A 16,785-nucleotide genomic window follows, 5' to 3' on the forward strand; every position below is an offset into this window, starting at 1 on the left:
ATAATGCACGCACGCTTGCTCCAAGCACATTCATTGCAGTACGAAGACGATACATGGAAGGGAACTGTCAATTGGACAACACAGAGGGGAAATATTTGCGTCGATAAAGAGCGACGGTTTCTGTCAGAGAGGTGGAACTTCAACCTTTCGATCTCTTAACAGTGACGAGTAGTAAACAAAAGTACAATTTAGTGACTGCGACAATGTATAAATCAGAGACAATCTAAGCACTTCTTAGGGATTTTTTTTTTTTGGTCTTCAAATAATTTCTCTTCTGTAAGTCTATATATTTCACTCCAATTCTTTTTTTTAATCTCTCTGTTTATTTGTCTCCCCCTCTCTCCTTCTGTTTCTCTTTTATTCTTATGAAAAAAAAACTCAAACATTCAAAGGATTTACGCGAGGGCAGCAATCATAACAAGGAAAAGTAGAAATCACGCGGTGCGTAATATATGTCCCCGCCGGAAGTAGTATTTAGTGACAAAATGTACAATATAGGTAAAAAGATCAAGGTCAAAGGTCAAAGAAGTCAAAGGTCAAAATTCTATGTAGAAGTTTTGAAGCCCTCACCTAGTGCCATCACATAAAGCAAACGGAATCGAAATCGGGTTAGAAATGGCGAAGGAGTAGCATTTTGTAGCCATGCAATGTACAATATAGATCAAAGATCAAGGTCAAAGGTCAAAGAAGTCAAAGGTCAAAATTCTGTGTACAAGTTTTGAAGCCCTCACCTAGTGCCATCACATAAAACAAACGGAATCGAAATCGGGTTAGAAATGGCGAAGGAGTAGCATTTTGTAGCCATGCAATGTACAATATAGGTCAAAAATCAAGGTCAAAGGTCAAAGAAGTCAAAGGTCAAAATTCTGTGTAGAAGTTTTGAAGCCCTCACCTAGTGCCATCACATAAAGCAAACGGAATCGAAAACGGGTTAGAAATGGCGAAGGAGTAGCATTTTGAAGCCATGTAATGTACAATATAGGTCAAAAATCAAGGTCAAAGGTCAAAGAAGTCAAAGGTCAAAATTCTGTGTAGAAGTTTTGAAGCCCTCACCTAGTGCCATCATATAAAGCAAACGGAATCAAAATCGGGTTAGAAATGGCGAAGGAAATGCATTTTAAAGCAAAATGTACAATATAGGTCAAAGGTCAAGGTCAAAGGTCACAACTGAAATTCTGTATAGAAGTTTCAAAGCTCCCATGTAGTGCTATCATATAAAGCAAACAGAATCAAAATCGGGTTAGAAATGGCGAAGGAGTAGCATTTTGAACATTTTGATCACACACAGACGCACGGACGGACAGACGGACAGACGGACAGACGGACACACACACGTACGGAGCCCGTTTCATAGTCCCCTGCTCGAACTCATTCGGCGGGGACAATAAAACCATGATATTTACAATGTATTATCAAATATATTTATGAAAAAACGTTTGTATCAAAACAAAACAAAATAAAGACAAACACTATATGCCAGTTCAATGACAACCCTGATTTTAAGTGTAAGAGTTTTACAATGACCTCTTTTCATATACTTTCGTTTGCAAGCCACTTAGCACTGCCAGAGACTTGTACAAGCTATTATACACTACACGTATACTATTACGTGTTTTTGTTTTGTTTTGTTTTGTTTTCTTTGCTTGTTGTTGTTTTTTGTTGTTGTTTTGTTGTTTTTGTTTTTGTTTTGTTTTTTGCTGTACCACTTGGCGCTTAGGAGAGGGAGGGATGGAGGAAACTGGCTGCGAAGGCTTCTTTGGCGCCCCAACAGTCTTCTTGACTACGCGGGATATATAAGATGTAAGATTTGGCGCTTAAAACACATGAAAAATTAAACACAGCAGCGGTTTTTTTAAAATATCGTATTACATGACAAAAAGTATTATGTATTATGATAAACACATTCATATGATAATATAGCAATGACCTCATAGAAGCAGCCGATCGAATGCCTCGTTGTCATAATAGTTATAAAATCTGCATGCGGTCAGCTGATGGTCTGATAAAATTTGGGAGCCAAGAGGTCAAGCCGGCCATGCCCTCAACTGTCATATCAGCGAAGGGAAGTTTGTATTGTTGACAATAAAGTTCCTCAATATTGAGGAAGGATGTTCACAAGTACAGGGTCACACACAGAGGGCTCGGAAAGTTTACAAAACAACAACAAAAACTCACAAGAACTGACAATGGAATGGTGACCCATTATACCCTTCTTTCCAAACATGTAATCTAAAGAGGGAGTTTTGTGTTATACATGTAATAAACAGGTAACAATGAGCTTTAGAGAAGGCACGTCCTTTTGCCATCACCGGTCCATCATAAAATTAGGTACATGTATAGTAACTATACCATAACGTTTTAAACATACGTTTATATGCAAAAAATGTATATTCAATCAAGTCATTAACATTATGAATTTATATCTATGTTTGCCTAAATACGTCACGCTTTGTCTCTTATAATTCCATTGATTAACTTTCTCTTGCAAAAGTCTATCCAAGTAGAATGATTCTGCCACATGCAGTGTACATAAAGTAATATAAAGACTATACGGGGTGTCCCTCCCAATGGATACAAAATACACGCGCCTTTCTTACCCCCCCCCCTTTTTTTTATGTGTCTATTGTATTTCTCTGAATATGTGTTTTAAGTTACTTTGGTTCTAATTTCTATACACATGTATTTGTTCGATTAAATATGACTTTTATCATAAATGTTTTTGTTATGGTGGCAACTGCTCATAAAACTTTGTTTTTCTTACTGTCTCCACATTCTGTTACATTTGTATTGTCAATTTGAATGTATACATATGTACCTTGTGTGAATATCTGTTTTAATGAAATAAACACGAACTGAATTGAATTGAATTGAATATTCTACCAAGGAGCACCTGATGTGAGAAAAATCAGATATAAAAGCCTTTCTCTACCAGGTAAGATGGGAACTTTCATAAAGAAGCATTGACTGACTCAATTCCACCGCTGTTTTTAATATTTTGTCACCTGAGGGAAACTTGACGAGAATAAGAAATAATTTTAAGTCATTACCTTTATCTTCACCAGGCCCAATGGTACCTCATGGTTTTAGTCAAGACAGAAAATGAGCAAATTTCACGCAAAATGATAAATGCTATAGCATCCTAAAACCCTAAAAGGGTCACAAATATTTTTGGAAGGTGTATAACAAAATGACGAAGATCTAAATATCAAAAAATGAATGCTGGGAATGAAGAATGCAAAAAGATAAATAAATAAAAAGGAAGAATAAAACAAAATTAAATCAGTATGTTTTACCCAAAGACAGAAGTTTATTGCTCAGTAGAGTTTTTACTCATTACGTTTCAGTGGTAATGTACACCAAAAAAAAAAAAGTATTTTAAACGTTTGTTTTTAGGAAAAAATATGCAAGGCTCCACAAGCTAACACATCTCAGTTCCGGTGAACTATTGTATTGGGTTATTGGGTTAAATAAACTTTGGTACAAGGTATCGCAATGTATATAATGATGAGAAGCTTAAATAAACTCTTACACAAAAAACTTAAACCAAACAAACAATGCACACAATAAAATCTGACTTGCAAGTAGTCATGCAAGTTCGCAAAGGGTAGTAATATTCCCAGATGTCAAGTTACATTGTACTATATTACGTGTATCAGTCTAATGCTGCTGATAATGCTAACATCTCTATTCATCGTTGTCCATATTATTCTAAACTTCCACAAACTGCTCGCACTTTCCCTTCAACATGATGCAAAGTGATGGGCATTCCTGCTGTCGTCTACTTTTGCAGTATAAAGTACAAGTATGTTGCTAATTCCTTTCACTTCCTAATACATGTATGACAATCATGGTCAATATCACGGCACAGATTTTCCCGTCTGGTCCCGATTACAAGCCTCCACAGGAATCCGTGAAATTGACAATTAATTAGAACAGGATGGAGTCAAATTCTATTCCACTATTTCCTTTCTTTCTCTTTGTTCACTGAATTGCAGTGTTGATTTATTGATTGATTTTTTTTTTTTTGCCAGCACTGACATAATAAAGAAACTTGATGAAAAAGTTTAGTTCTAATTCCTCAAAACGAACACAGTCGGAGCTAAATTAAAGGAGCTTTCTAGAATAGTGTACGTGCCATTGTGGTGTCTATGCCAACATCTGAAATTGTCTAAAAGACGTGCATATCATATTACATCATATTGGTTGTTGTCCGGAGTAGTGGTGATGCGTGGTGGTTTATGGTTGTTTTTTAGTTTGGTTTGTTGAGTTAATTCCACAGATGCCGATAAATGAGGGAAAAGCGTGCAAAGAGGTGATTTCAGGTCTTATTATTCACTGCATTGGCTGCTTTTTGATGATCAGGTAATTTCCTTGTCTCCGCAAGAGCATGCCGCATTTATAGGAACAGTTTCATTTGTTTTGACGAGAACATTTATCGCACATCAAAGGCTATGTGGGAAAAACCCATCAAGCATTGTATAAAAACCATATAAAAACAGGAGCTTCCGGGAAATAGATGACAGGGTCTGATAAAGTCATTTATCAATATAAAGACCTGGACTACAGTTTGAAAGGGTTCCCCCCCCCCCTTCTCTCTTTGTTCAATAATAAGACATGATAACAAAAATGTGCATGTAAGATTATATACAAATGAACGCCTGCATAAAGCATATCATGCTATATAAACACAAACCAACAACAAGTAGTACAACCCTGAAAATTCAGTTATGTGAAGACTAACCAAACTTTAATGCCATGTTTCTATGTATGTGATGCCCCTGCGGCAGAAGCAGAGATCAGAGTCAACGCGGTATCAGCGAGAGGCAAGCCCATAATATTATGATCAGATGCGCTCGCGGCTTCACCGTTAAAGAGTTGCAACAACCCTCCACGGCAATTAGCCCTACTTCCATTGAATATTTGTCTGTAACGCCCGAATATCAACTGTCAATTTCGAAGCATGTACCCAAAATGTGTATCAAATTTCTCCCTTCTTGAACAAGGCAGTCCGGAGATTCAAAACGCACTTTAAACTTGTCACGCAAGAGTTACCTATCTATCATTCATCTCAGTGGGTCTAATTTCCGTTTGCTATAGTTGGGCATCCTCTATACCAATAATACCGTTCCAGGGTTCTCTTTCTGTGCCAGGTGCCTTTCTTTTCCAAAATTCGCAATGATATCATCGTAAAAGAGGTGAAGTAAGCGGAGTATAGATGTGCCTCCTATACCCTTTCGCACCATTACACACATTATAGCTACCCATGAGAACGCCATTCGTTGAAAGCCAGTTCGTAATTAGCTCATGTACACATTGGTACAAATGACCTTTCTTTTTTCTCAGTTAATTAGGCACTTCACTAGTTTTCAAAACGGCATAATGCATAAGCTTGCCCGACGTAACAATTTATGGAATTCGTGTTCAAACAAAGAATGACCAATGAATGCGGTTAGACCAGGTGACCAGAATAGTCCGTCAGTTGACATCATTCTAGCAGATATCTATTTCATTGTTTGGTATTGAATGCAATAACAATATTTTTCTATTGATACCAGGCTTGCTGTCCGGTGGTTGTGCTGGCAAGCACCATTCAGAAAGGATCACACAATAATCATCACATCAAAGATGCTTATCTCAGTGAATTAACAAACCAAAATACATGTTGATACAAATGACGCTTTTCTGCTTATGCACAAAGTGGAATTACGAACTGGTCTAGAAGCCCAATGAAAATCAGTGGCGCGAAAACGTGATTCAGAGCTGAGACTGATGTGTATTGAAGCACCATTGAACGCTCGATGGATCTACCCGGGGTGACTGGAAGACGACTTCTGCCTAAATTTCTATCAGTGTTTCATGAGGGTTTCATTCGTTTCACTCGTAAGATAATCTGAGACTTTCAGACCGGAGTATTTCAGTGGGTTAACTTACAATTAGGCAGGTCCGCTGTTTTTATATTTTGCTTGGTCTCAACTGGGTATTTAAGAGTATGTTTTCATGTAATGTAATCTTCATATCCTGTCCTCACCATGACTGTGTCATTGCACTGTGGATCATATAAACGAAAAATCCAAGTAGCACATTGTATCACGCACACCTCGGAAAGAGCAACATCAAGTATTGCAAAAACAAAAACAAAAACAAGAAATGACACAATTTGAAAAGCAAGCTTCTCAAGAGCAAAGTATTATTTCAAGAACAAAAATACACTTGAATGAAACCCATCATTGCCCATAGGAAAAACATTTGAGTACACACAATCACGAATTTCCCCACATATTTCAAGGGAATTGATATAATTCAACCTAGATTCAATATGTGCAAGAAAAAAAAATAATGTATGCGAAACGTTAACTCTCCTTACTACTTCGAAGGAAGTTTGAACTTTCACTTTAAAACATGCCATATAAAAAATATTGACATCTACAATTAAATTCACCTTCACCTGGAAGGCTTACAAAGACTCGTGAAGAAAACCTCTGTTATCCCTTTTCAAAAATACAAAAGCGGCAATTTTGTACTATTTGGTACAAAATACACGACCACTTCTGAAGTGTCTGCTTTAACTTTGATTGACAGAAATAGACGGTCTGCTAGTTGTCTGTCTCTTGAGTATGCTTGACATTGACAATTTCTTAGGTGACAATTTTCACTTCCTCTTTCCTCTTCCCTCTTCTGTGAGACTTTCACATCTGAGCTATCCTCTACTCTAATCGTTCCTATCTGGAGATTTGCATGATGGAATAACTACCTTAAAAACTAGTCATGAAAACATTATTGTCATAAATAACCTAGTATTCATTCTAACAACTACCACAGTGGTAAAGATTTGTTACCATTATCAGGAAATACAAGTCCACTGGAAAAAAAAAATCAAAAGTGTGTAGACGTGAGCTCAACCATTGCAGAACAGAATTTGGACTGTCTTTGAAGTGCTGTCGACAACATTCACTTGGCAACACGTTTTTATTTCCTTCTTCCGCAATGAGACTTTATTTCCTTGTTTATTCACATGTCACAGAACAATCAGTATTGGTATAATCATTCTGATGTTGCTAAAAGGAAAATAGAAAAACATGATGAGATAAATTGACATTCTTCTGTCTCTCAGATTTATATTCACAAACATGTACTGATGACAGAGGAGTTGAACTACATATTTTCTACAACAGAGCAAGAAATGTGAATAGTTGAGGGCACTTTTCACTAAATGCATCAGCACATATCAGTGCACACATTGGAAATCTGGTCATCTCACAACAATTCAAGTCCTTCACCACGGAAAGGGCCCCATCCAAAATAACTATCTGACGAAACAGACTTTGAGTGCAGAATCGATTTCATACAGGGAAAAGCACCATAAGGCTTCACACTGAGGGTAACATATGTTGTGCCATTTCTTCAAAATAAAACAAATGCCATTTTGTTTTAATAACAATTTATAAAAGCCATAATAACGATGACAATAATGATAATAATGATGATAATAATAGTAATAGTAATAATAATGATAACAATAATAATAGTAATAATAATAATAATAATAATAATAATAATAATAATAATAATAATAATAATAATAATAATATTAATGATAATAATAATTGATAATAACAATGATAGTAAATACCATTTATGTAGCAATGCATACAGGCACTTCTAAGTGCACTGATACAGGAAAGTTGGATCGAAATACAAAATTAAATTACATTGTGATATGTATACAGCAAAACAAAACAAATATATTACGACTGATAGAATTAGTAAGTTTCAAACATAGATTTTGATTTGAAATGCAGCTGTATGAGTTTCTAGGTAGGTAAGGTTTCGCTTTTATTTGCAGCAGTCAACCAGTCAATGACCTCCTTTCAACGATTTGCCGTCAACATTGCAGACAACTTGGTTCCATGGCAATGACTACCTTACTTACAGCTGATTGGCGGTTTGTCTGGCTGTTGCCATGGTAGTCAGCAGTACTTGCTGCACATTTGCACATGTCACCAGTCCTTTCCAAAAGACCCTGGAGGGTTGTACATCAAGCCGGAAGCATCACTTCATTTTATGGCTTCTTCCAGGAAGTATTAAGAAAAAAGGGGCATGTGACCCATTACCACAATAGCCTCATAAAGTTGTGTCCATATGTACAGCCGAGATAAGTGTTACATAAAGTGATCTTGGTTGTAAGTTTGAAACTTGAGGTTTGTTTAGAATTTGATACCATAACAACCTTCTCTCTCAATTTAAAGTCTTGAAATATATCTTGAAACTTTCTGGTTAGTGTGGGGTGGGTTTTTTTTTTCTTCATCACATGGAGCTTTGCTGTCCTAGTTTGACAGAAGTCTGTAGTTTCTGAACTTCAAAACCCATTTGTTGAAAACTGTGCTTACCTGGTATAAGACTGTTTCAACAGTAGTTGTTTGTAGGCAGAGGAGAGAGATTATTTTGACATTACATTCAGAAGGCTGCTGTTGGTACCAAATGATAATAATAATAATACATGTAATGATGAAATGGGCTTCTTTACCCTGGGTAGCCTCTTCAGTGTTGACAATGTTCTACCAGAGGGCCCTGCCATTATTATTAGCCTAGCATTGTCAGGTACCCATTTATACAACTGGGTGGAGATGGACATGGTGGGTTAAAAACATCTTCTCCAAGTACATACTCACTGGACGGGATTTGAACTTGGGCGCTTTGTTTAAAAGTCAGGAATCTTCTCCACTTTGTCATAGTGCCCCCAAAAGTAACAAGACACAAAAACAAATGTCAAGTTCACTTGTTTAACTTTTACATTGGACTGAAGATGTGAAGTGTGAAATAGATCAAACATGACAAGAGCATGGAATACATTAACATGCATCGTGAAAATACTTTTTTCTTGGTTGCTATCCTACAAATGTGTTTTCCTTTGTCAAGCGGAAGTTTGACTGTGTTGTATAATGGATTACTGAAGTTTTGATACCATGGCCCATCAAATAAGCACAAAAATAAATCCAGAATAAAATGTGATCAACCTTTTTTCATGGCACATGTATATCTGCCAACACTGGCTCAGATGCACTCGCATCACCTGTGTGACATTTATTTCACAGTATTCCACATTAGTCCCAACCACTGAATAGCATACACTTATTAACCTACATAATATTGTGTTGATGAATGCACACCTCAAACACAGTGCCATAGTACGAAACACAAATATGACATGCATTTAATATCCCCCACCCCCAGGCGTAGGTGATGTGGCAAACACTGCCTTGATATTGTAGTATGATAAAAACATGATTCTTTAGCATGAGGCGACACTGTTCAATTATGTTCTTACTGTGATGTCAAATGAAAAGACAATACATAAGAAAACAGAACATTAATTTTCAAAAGTAGAGCCTCTAAAACAACACAAAATGACTCAGATTTGGGTACATTTCTTGTCTGATTGTCATTCAGGCACAGCTGTCAACCAACAACGCGTCTTGACCAGGAGTACTCAATTATACCTTCAAAGGGAGGTGAATGTGAGAACTTTCTCCTCTCTGCTTGAAACTACCCTGTAAAATGTTCGGTGCAGACTCCAACCTCTAGTTGCCCTCTCAATAGCCAATGCCACTGTGCTCAAACCTAACGGAAGCACGTAGAAAGTCTGTAGAGGCAAATGAGCAGGAAACCAATGCGATGATTTACCACAGAAAGCTGATTTATTGCTGCGGCTCCAGAGCACCGTTTGGAAGGGTTTGAGGCGTTCAAATGTTCATCAAAAGTTCTCTCTCCTTCCGTTTCATTTCCTGTTGGAAGTATCAGAAAACACAGCAAGAAAGAAAAGTATTAACTCATTTGAGCAAGAGTTTTTCAAACCCCACAAAACAGGAAAAACATGTGTTTATCATCCCATGTTTTTAGACAATAAATGTACTATAGATCAATTGACCAATGACCCTATTGAAATACCAAACTTTCGAAAACCCAGTGATATCAATACAGAATATAGACACTTACTTCTACAATATTTCATACAGAATCTCAAATATCGGGAGTGTACCACTACAATTCTAAAATGTACAGTTATGTCAATGTGATGCTCTACCATTTTTACTTCCTGAAAATTGTTTCTAAAAATGCTGGACCATCCATCTATTCATCTCTCGCAGCAATCTGCAAACATTCACAAATCAAAGTATTATAGATTTTACTCTCAAAAAATTTCAAGCACACCCAACAAAGAGCAAGCAGCTTGCAAAGTAATCCGCAATGCACAAACCCGCTACATGTACATCTTCAATCACCCTGATACAAGATCAAAGCAAGCGCTCCGCACATTGTCCAAAATGCACAAACATTTCATTTGTGCATTTTCATTGACCAAGACTCACATCATTCATGCAACTATTTACTGCGCAACTGTGAAATGAGTCACTAAATCTCCCTTCGGCAAAGACATAAACGTCATGTTAATGCTAACTAGATGTTTGTTGGTTCAAACAAGAGAAGCAAAGAAGTGTTCAATATTGCTATACAATTTCAATCTGTCTGGTCAGCACTCTACAAACTCTGCAAGGATATTATGAACAGATATCTACAGAAAGACAAAGGTAGAATTGATCAGTCAGGGGCGGATCCAGGAATTCCGTAAAGGGGAGGCGCCTTTACAAAATTAAAGGGTGTGTACAGTTCTGGTCAAGGTGAGGATTTAGCATTTAACGTTTTGCGAGATATTCAGAAACCACTCTATGGGATGTCAAAGAGCATGCAATTCTAAGGGTTATCAAAAGTTTATTTGATGAAAATCGGTTTTGAAATGGCTGATATCAAAAAATAAGGTGAAACAAAGAGATCCTAATAAAAGGCATGGCCTGCCGCCTTTTATTATTATCACTTTTTCGGTTATCTCAGCCATTTGAAAACCAATTTTCATCAAATAAATGTTGAATTCATCTTAAAAATAAATGTTCTTTCATAAGAGGTTTCTCATTATCTTACTTAGGAATGTTCAAAACATTAATCCCCACCTCAACCAATACTGTACAGTCCCTTTAAAGGGGAGGGCACATGCCCCCATTATTTTCTTTTTCTTTTTTTCTTTTTTAAACAAAAATAAAGAGGGGGCGTGCGCCCAGTGCGACCCCCTCTGGATCCACCACTGTCAGTAGTCCCAGTGACCCACTTTTGACTATCTGTCTTCCCACAAGCAACAATAAAAAATGAAAGAAAAAAAAAACACATCAAAACAGTCCTGCCAAGGTTATCAAGGGCAGACTTTTGTTCTGACTTCGCAGATTCCAGGCAAGAAAAGATAGAAAATAAATCACTATCATGAATACCTAACTTCTGTAAAGGTTGTGTCAATAACAAACTCTTTCAATAGAAAGAAAGTCCTTGCATTCTAACCTCCCTAACAAAGTACACTGCAAATGACAAAAGAAGAAGAAAAAGAAAAAAAAAGTTTAAGACGCCTCCCCCATGCCCTCCCCCATAACTATTGAATAGTTGAACAGAGGGAATGGATATTGTATAAAGCAAGAAGAGTAACAATGCTTTCTTAGGAGATCACATTTTAGCGCATGGCATTTGAAAGAGCGTACAAGGCAATATCATTTTCAAAGGCATTGTGCTATACAAAGCAATACACCCCCACAACACTTTACAATGGCCATCATAGGTGTTTTCTCTCTATTAATGAGGTAAAGTACTGTGTCATGGAGATCTAATCTATGTATTACATATTTCATGATCATGGTATTTTGCACAGATCAGGACTAAAAAGAAAAAAAAAATCTGCATGTGCTTTGAATTCATACACAAAAACCACAGCCACGGAAAGAAAAGTTGGCATGATCCCTTCATAAGAAGCAAAGTTAGGAATTTCCCACCTTGATAGCAATATGATTATTTTTGCATGTCGGCCTGTAACATTTGTGAAAATAAAACCACTGCTACATATCTCCCTGAGGATCATTTGGCAGACACTGAAATTACTATGAACTGCAAAGTGGGCTATTTTGAGGCAATATGCAAGACATCTACATTTCCAGGTGCTGGCCAAACTACAATGACTGTAGAATAAAAGTTTTAATAGGTGGCTTTGCTTGTTTGTTTGTTTGTTACCATAGGACCAACAGCTGTTAAGTTTTCCACCTAAGATCCAGGCAATGTTGTAGCAAAATCAGTCCATCCTCAACGGGTTAAGGGGTGGTAGTACTTTAAATTGTCTATGGATGAATTACAAATGGGAATTCCTTAGTGAAAACTTTGCTTTCCGCTCTTTGAAAGTTCAATGTCAGAATGGAAACCACACACTTTGATAGAAATAAAAAAAAAAATCATACAACCATAGTGCAGTTGCCTTGCTCTCGCAAGCCATATAAACAGATTGGACAAAATTGGAAAGCACACAAACCCTAAGTTTGCAGAAAGACTGCAGCAGGCAAAAACACTACACTGAATAGAAACACATCAGATTTAGACAATTCTACATTATGACTAGCATATAAATCTCAAATCAAATGCAGATAAAACATATCTCACTCACAGCCCAATGACATCAATAAGCTCATAAGACATGTACATGAGCATCTTGGTGATGTTAGCACTGTCCAACTCAGAGGAGATAAAAGTTTAACACATTTGCTGACATAACTCATCAATGATACTGGGGTCCATTTTATGAAAGTCTTACGAGAGACTTTTTTTGCTCACAAGACACACTTATGAGAGACTTCATGAAATGGATTTTACTTCTCTTTGAAAGTCTCACATAGCTACATATGAGCAACTTAGGCAATTCTGAGATTTATGTAAAGCCTTTTATGAGATGACTTCATGAAATGGACCCTAGGTCACTAAAATATCAAAGGGCCACTTTGAAACGTTGACGTTGAGTTCTCATGACATTTACAGCATCCACGATTTCTCTTTCTTCTCTGGGTTTTTCTTGGTTACACTGCGGGTTCCGAGGGTTCTGCGCTGATAACGTACTGGTATATGTAGTTCATAATGATATTGATTGTGACCTTTGCCTCATATAAATGATGGAATGGTTCAGTGTTCTGTCCTTCTCTCTTGACTACAAGACACCATGAATGAGGCACAGTCAGGCATGACGGAGTGGGCTTTCATGCATGTAATGATCCCACATTGGGTGTAGGGTATAGAAACTGTTGAGGGGGCTTTGGTGCACACTGTTTGGATATGGGCAAAGTACACTGCTGTGATTCGTGTACAACGAATGCAATCAACAACATACACAGTGGCAAAAGGAAATTTCGCAAACACATGTGGAGCTCAATGTTAAGTGGTACAACACACATTTTTCAGCAGTGGACTCAAGGTACATTACCATGATAACAGCTCATTATGGCCTCAAAGTTCTGTCAAAGTCATACAGATCAAACAACTTCTCTAGTTTAAAGCAATTCAAACGTTTGGCAAACATGTAGAGCTTAATGTATAGTTCTTCTTCTTCTTCTTCTTCTTCTTCTTCTTCTTCAAAGTAAGTGAGGACCACCATCTGGTGTATTTTCACACTGTTTGGCGGGTCTGGTGTAGTGTCTGTACAGTGCCGTATAAAATAACTACATGATAACTAAGTGCAGCTAAAAAACAGCATTCCCCTTCAAGTTGTGTAATAATTGTGTGTGTGTGTGTGTGTGTGTGTGTGTGTGTGTGTAAATAGAAGCTAAAAGTGCATTGCCATGATGGTATTAGGACATATTATGGCACCAACTTTCAGGTAAAAGCCTTGGAGATTGAAATTCTCCTGATGTTTGTAAGCAATTGAGAAGAAATGTGGTGATTGTGATGTAAAGATGTGCAGAAGTTGGGCATATCTTTAAAGAGTGGAGTAAAGTATGTTGCCATGGTAACAGCACATGAGTAAATTTTCCATGGTGCCCCTTGATTGGATATCATTAAACTGAATTGTATCTCTCAAGGGGCATTCATGGAGGCCACCTGAATTAGTTGAACAATCCATTTCACATCCCCTACCCTCTGCGAATGATTACTGCCCGCTTCTATCCAAATCTGACCATGCATTTTACAGGAGAAGATGAAAGTGTCAATTCCTAACCCCCTACACAACTTGTTTTCCCTCACATGTGCCCGATTATGCCAACCTCTGCAAATTTTATAAACAACTTGTATTATATATCTCCGGGGTATGTCTGAAAGAAAAATGACATGGTTTCATCACTTGCAGTTCTTGAAAGGAAGACTTTTGAAAATTATTCATTTGTTTATTATCCCCTACCCATAGAAATGATTACCAATAAGTATGTTAAGACTGGATGATCAGTTTTAAAAAAAAAGAGAGAAAAGATTAAAAAGTGTGTGAATGACATACAATGAATGACCCACAATGTGTAGTGCATGACAGTTGATAATAATTGCAATAGTCCAAATAATTCATGTACACTCTTGCCTGTGGTTAGCTAAAGAAAACTGGGGAAGTCATTTTCTCTGCTGGAATTCTGTAGATTAAGAAACTGTTGACTGCTAGTTTATGCTTGGTCTTTCTGCAAGTTCTTCTACTATGGATAACTGACCGAACTACTAGTACATGCTGATTACCACCAGTCCTTGTCAAGCTTGTATGGCAGTACACATGTAGGTGTTATTCTTGGCATATAGGACCAAGCAAAAAGGAAAAATATTTTTTTCTGGAAAACAAAACTTGTATGTTGGTGCAAAAATTGATAAATAACTATACTTTACATGGCTATTCAAACGAAAAAAAAAATCTTCATTTCACAAACATCTTCTTAGTGAAATGCAGAAAAAAGCAGTACATCCAACATGCTTCAAAATATCATTAAATTTACTGACTGTATAAGCGGACATTTTCGCACATTTTGCGCAACCAGAAGCTAGTGTGAAAATAAAAGCACACAAATGTTTCTGCATGCCATAATGACCTGATTCCGCCGAATTTAAAACATGCCAAATTAATCTTATACCCAGCTGAGCGCAAAATATCAGTCACACTTTTACAGTATATAGCAGTTCTGTATCAAAGTGGCAGAAAATAACTGTACAATGCACTGTCACCTGGCCTATTAGCAAAGAATTGAAGAACGTCTAAGGCTACATTCATGTATGTCATCATACAATCAGTGAGGAGTTAATTTGGCCTTCAACATATGCTTGCTGCAAAGAAGACATATAACATAACATGATAAAGTAGGACAGGACATGACACAACACAACACAACAACACACCACGTGACATGACATACGCCTACAAATGCACTGGCAATTGCACTGAATTTCTGTACAATTTGCTGCAAATTTGTTAATAAAAACTCAGATGGTTGCACTGCTCTCGATAGAGAAGTGATAGTAAGTTGCACATATGAAAGATAAAAATATAAAATCATGCAACTTATACTAATCAACAATATTGTTTCCTTCACCATCTATCATTTCCAACTTCCAGAGCTGGGTCTCTCATCTCCTTTACTCACGATGTCGAGGGGAAAGTCCTGTGGTGTGGGAACTGGGAACAGGAACCTTGTGTAAATGCTGGGGCAGAATGCTCTACCCCCCCACGGAGTCATCCCATGATACCGACACTCGGAAGTCCATAGAGCCCACCAGTTTGACATTTAAAAAAGGTCCATGAGCCATACGGCCAACGAGTTATACAGCCCATGAGCTTGACACTAGGCAGATAAGGCCCATAAGTTCAACAAATAGGAAAATACAGCTCATAAATTTGACACTAGGCAAATAAGGCTCATGACTTTGACACTAGGTAAAAACAGCCAATGCGTTTGACAGATACAACATGGTCAGTCTCATGGGCCTTGTTTGCTTAGTGTCGAACTCATGGGCTGTATGACTCGTGGGCTGTATGATTCGTGGCGTGCACCCATTTGGTGTGCTGCATTGTATTTCAGGGAGGTTGTAAATCCCAAGATGATTCAAACCCTCTGGATGAAAGAATTCTGTCTGGTCACACTCCTTGGTCAGTCACCATCTGCAATTATAATGTGACATAGCTGGCTAAAGAGAAAAAATAGCTTAAAGTGTACCAATACCCCGAGTATTATGTTTGTTATATTTGTAGAATATACTTCACAACATTACCTCTGCAAAATGTTAGAATTTTTTGTCATTCCAATTCTTATTTATTGGGGTTTCAATCTATATAAATTTTAGAGAGTTTACAAAAACAACAACTTGAAATAGACGATTCTACTCATTCTTTCAATTGGACAATCGTGCTATCACTGCTATCACTATTTTTTTTTCTCTCTATATTTGTCTTGAACGATAATGATATGCAATGCCTAGATGTACGTTGATTCTAACTTACCGATTGACATGGAATCTTGATATCATTTGTAAAAATGTATGTGTATAGCTAGAATGCACACACATCAATACCGGTGCTTGCGGAGCAGAACTTAAATGCACGAAGCACAACTGCCGGATTTGCTAGAGATACGATCTGATTGATCAAAATATGTATACTTTCAGGGGCTATCACAGGTGAATTATGGCTGTTTTTGTGTATTCTAGCTGTACACAAATTTGATTTCCAGGGTATTGGTACACTTCAATGATTTGGAGAAAGGAAGGCAAAATCCCATACAACTGAAGATGTTCATTATGACTCATCTTATACGCAACAGGTGCAAGAAAACAATAGCCACAGTGTTCAGTGCCAGAAGTAGAGGGTTCTCATGAGGGACTCCCACAGAGAATAATGGCAGGAGGAATAAATCCCCAAGGATACTCCAAGAGGGACATGTCAACGCAATGATCCTCCTTCAGACACAATGCTTCTGC

At 37.3% G+C, this 16,785-nt stretch overlaps 1 protein-coding gene across 1 annotated transcript in view; it reads right to left on the reverse strand.

The window, feature by feature from the left end:
• Window positions 1-9,537: 9,537 nt before the first annotated feature.
• LOC139730938 (cyclin-H-like) overlaps window positions 9,538-16,785 on the reverse strand; it is a 48,373-nt gene continuing 41,125 nt past the window's right edge. The window contains exon 11 of the mRNA XM_071641821.1: window positions 9,538-9,782. Coding sequence (XP_071497922.1) covers window positions 9,741-9,782 — 42 coding nt within the window. The 3' untranslated portion in view covers window positions 9,538-9,740. The remainder of the gene's footprint in view (window positions 9,783-16,785) is intronic.

The sequence above is a fragment of the Diadema antillarum genome, unplaced genomic scaffold (genome assembly GCF_040938485.1).
Source record: "Diadema antillarum isolate AM-2024a unplaced genomic scaffold, OU_Dant_1.0 seq00000345_RagTag, whole genome shotgun sequence".
NCBI classification, from domain to species: Eukaryota; Metazoa; Echinodermata; class Echinoidea; order Diadematoida; family Diadematidae; genus Diadema; species Diadema antillarum.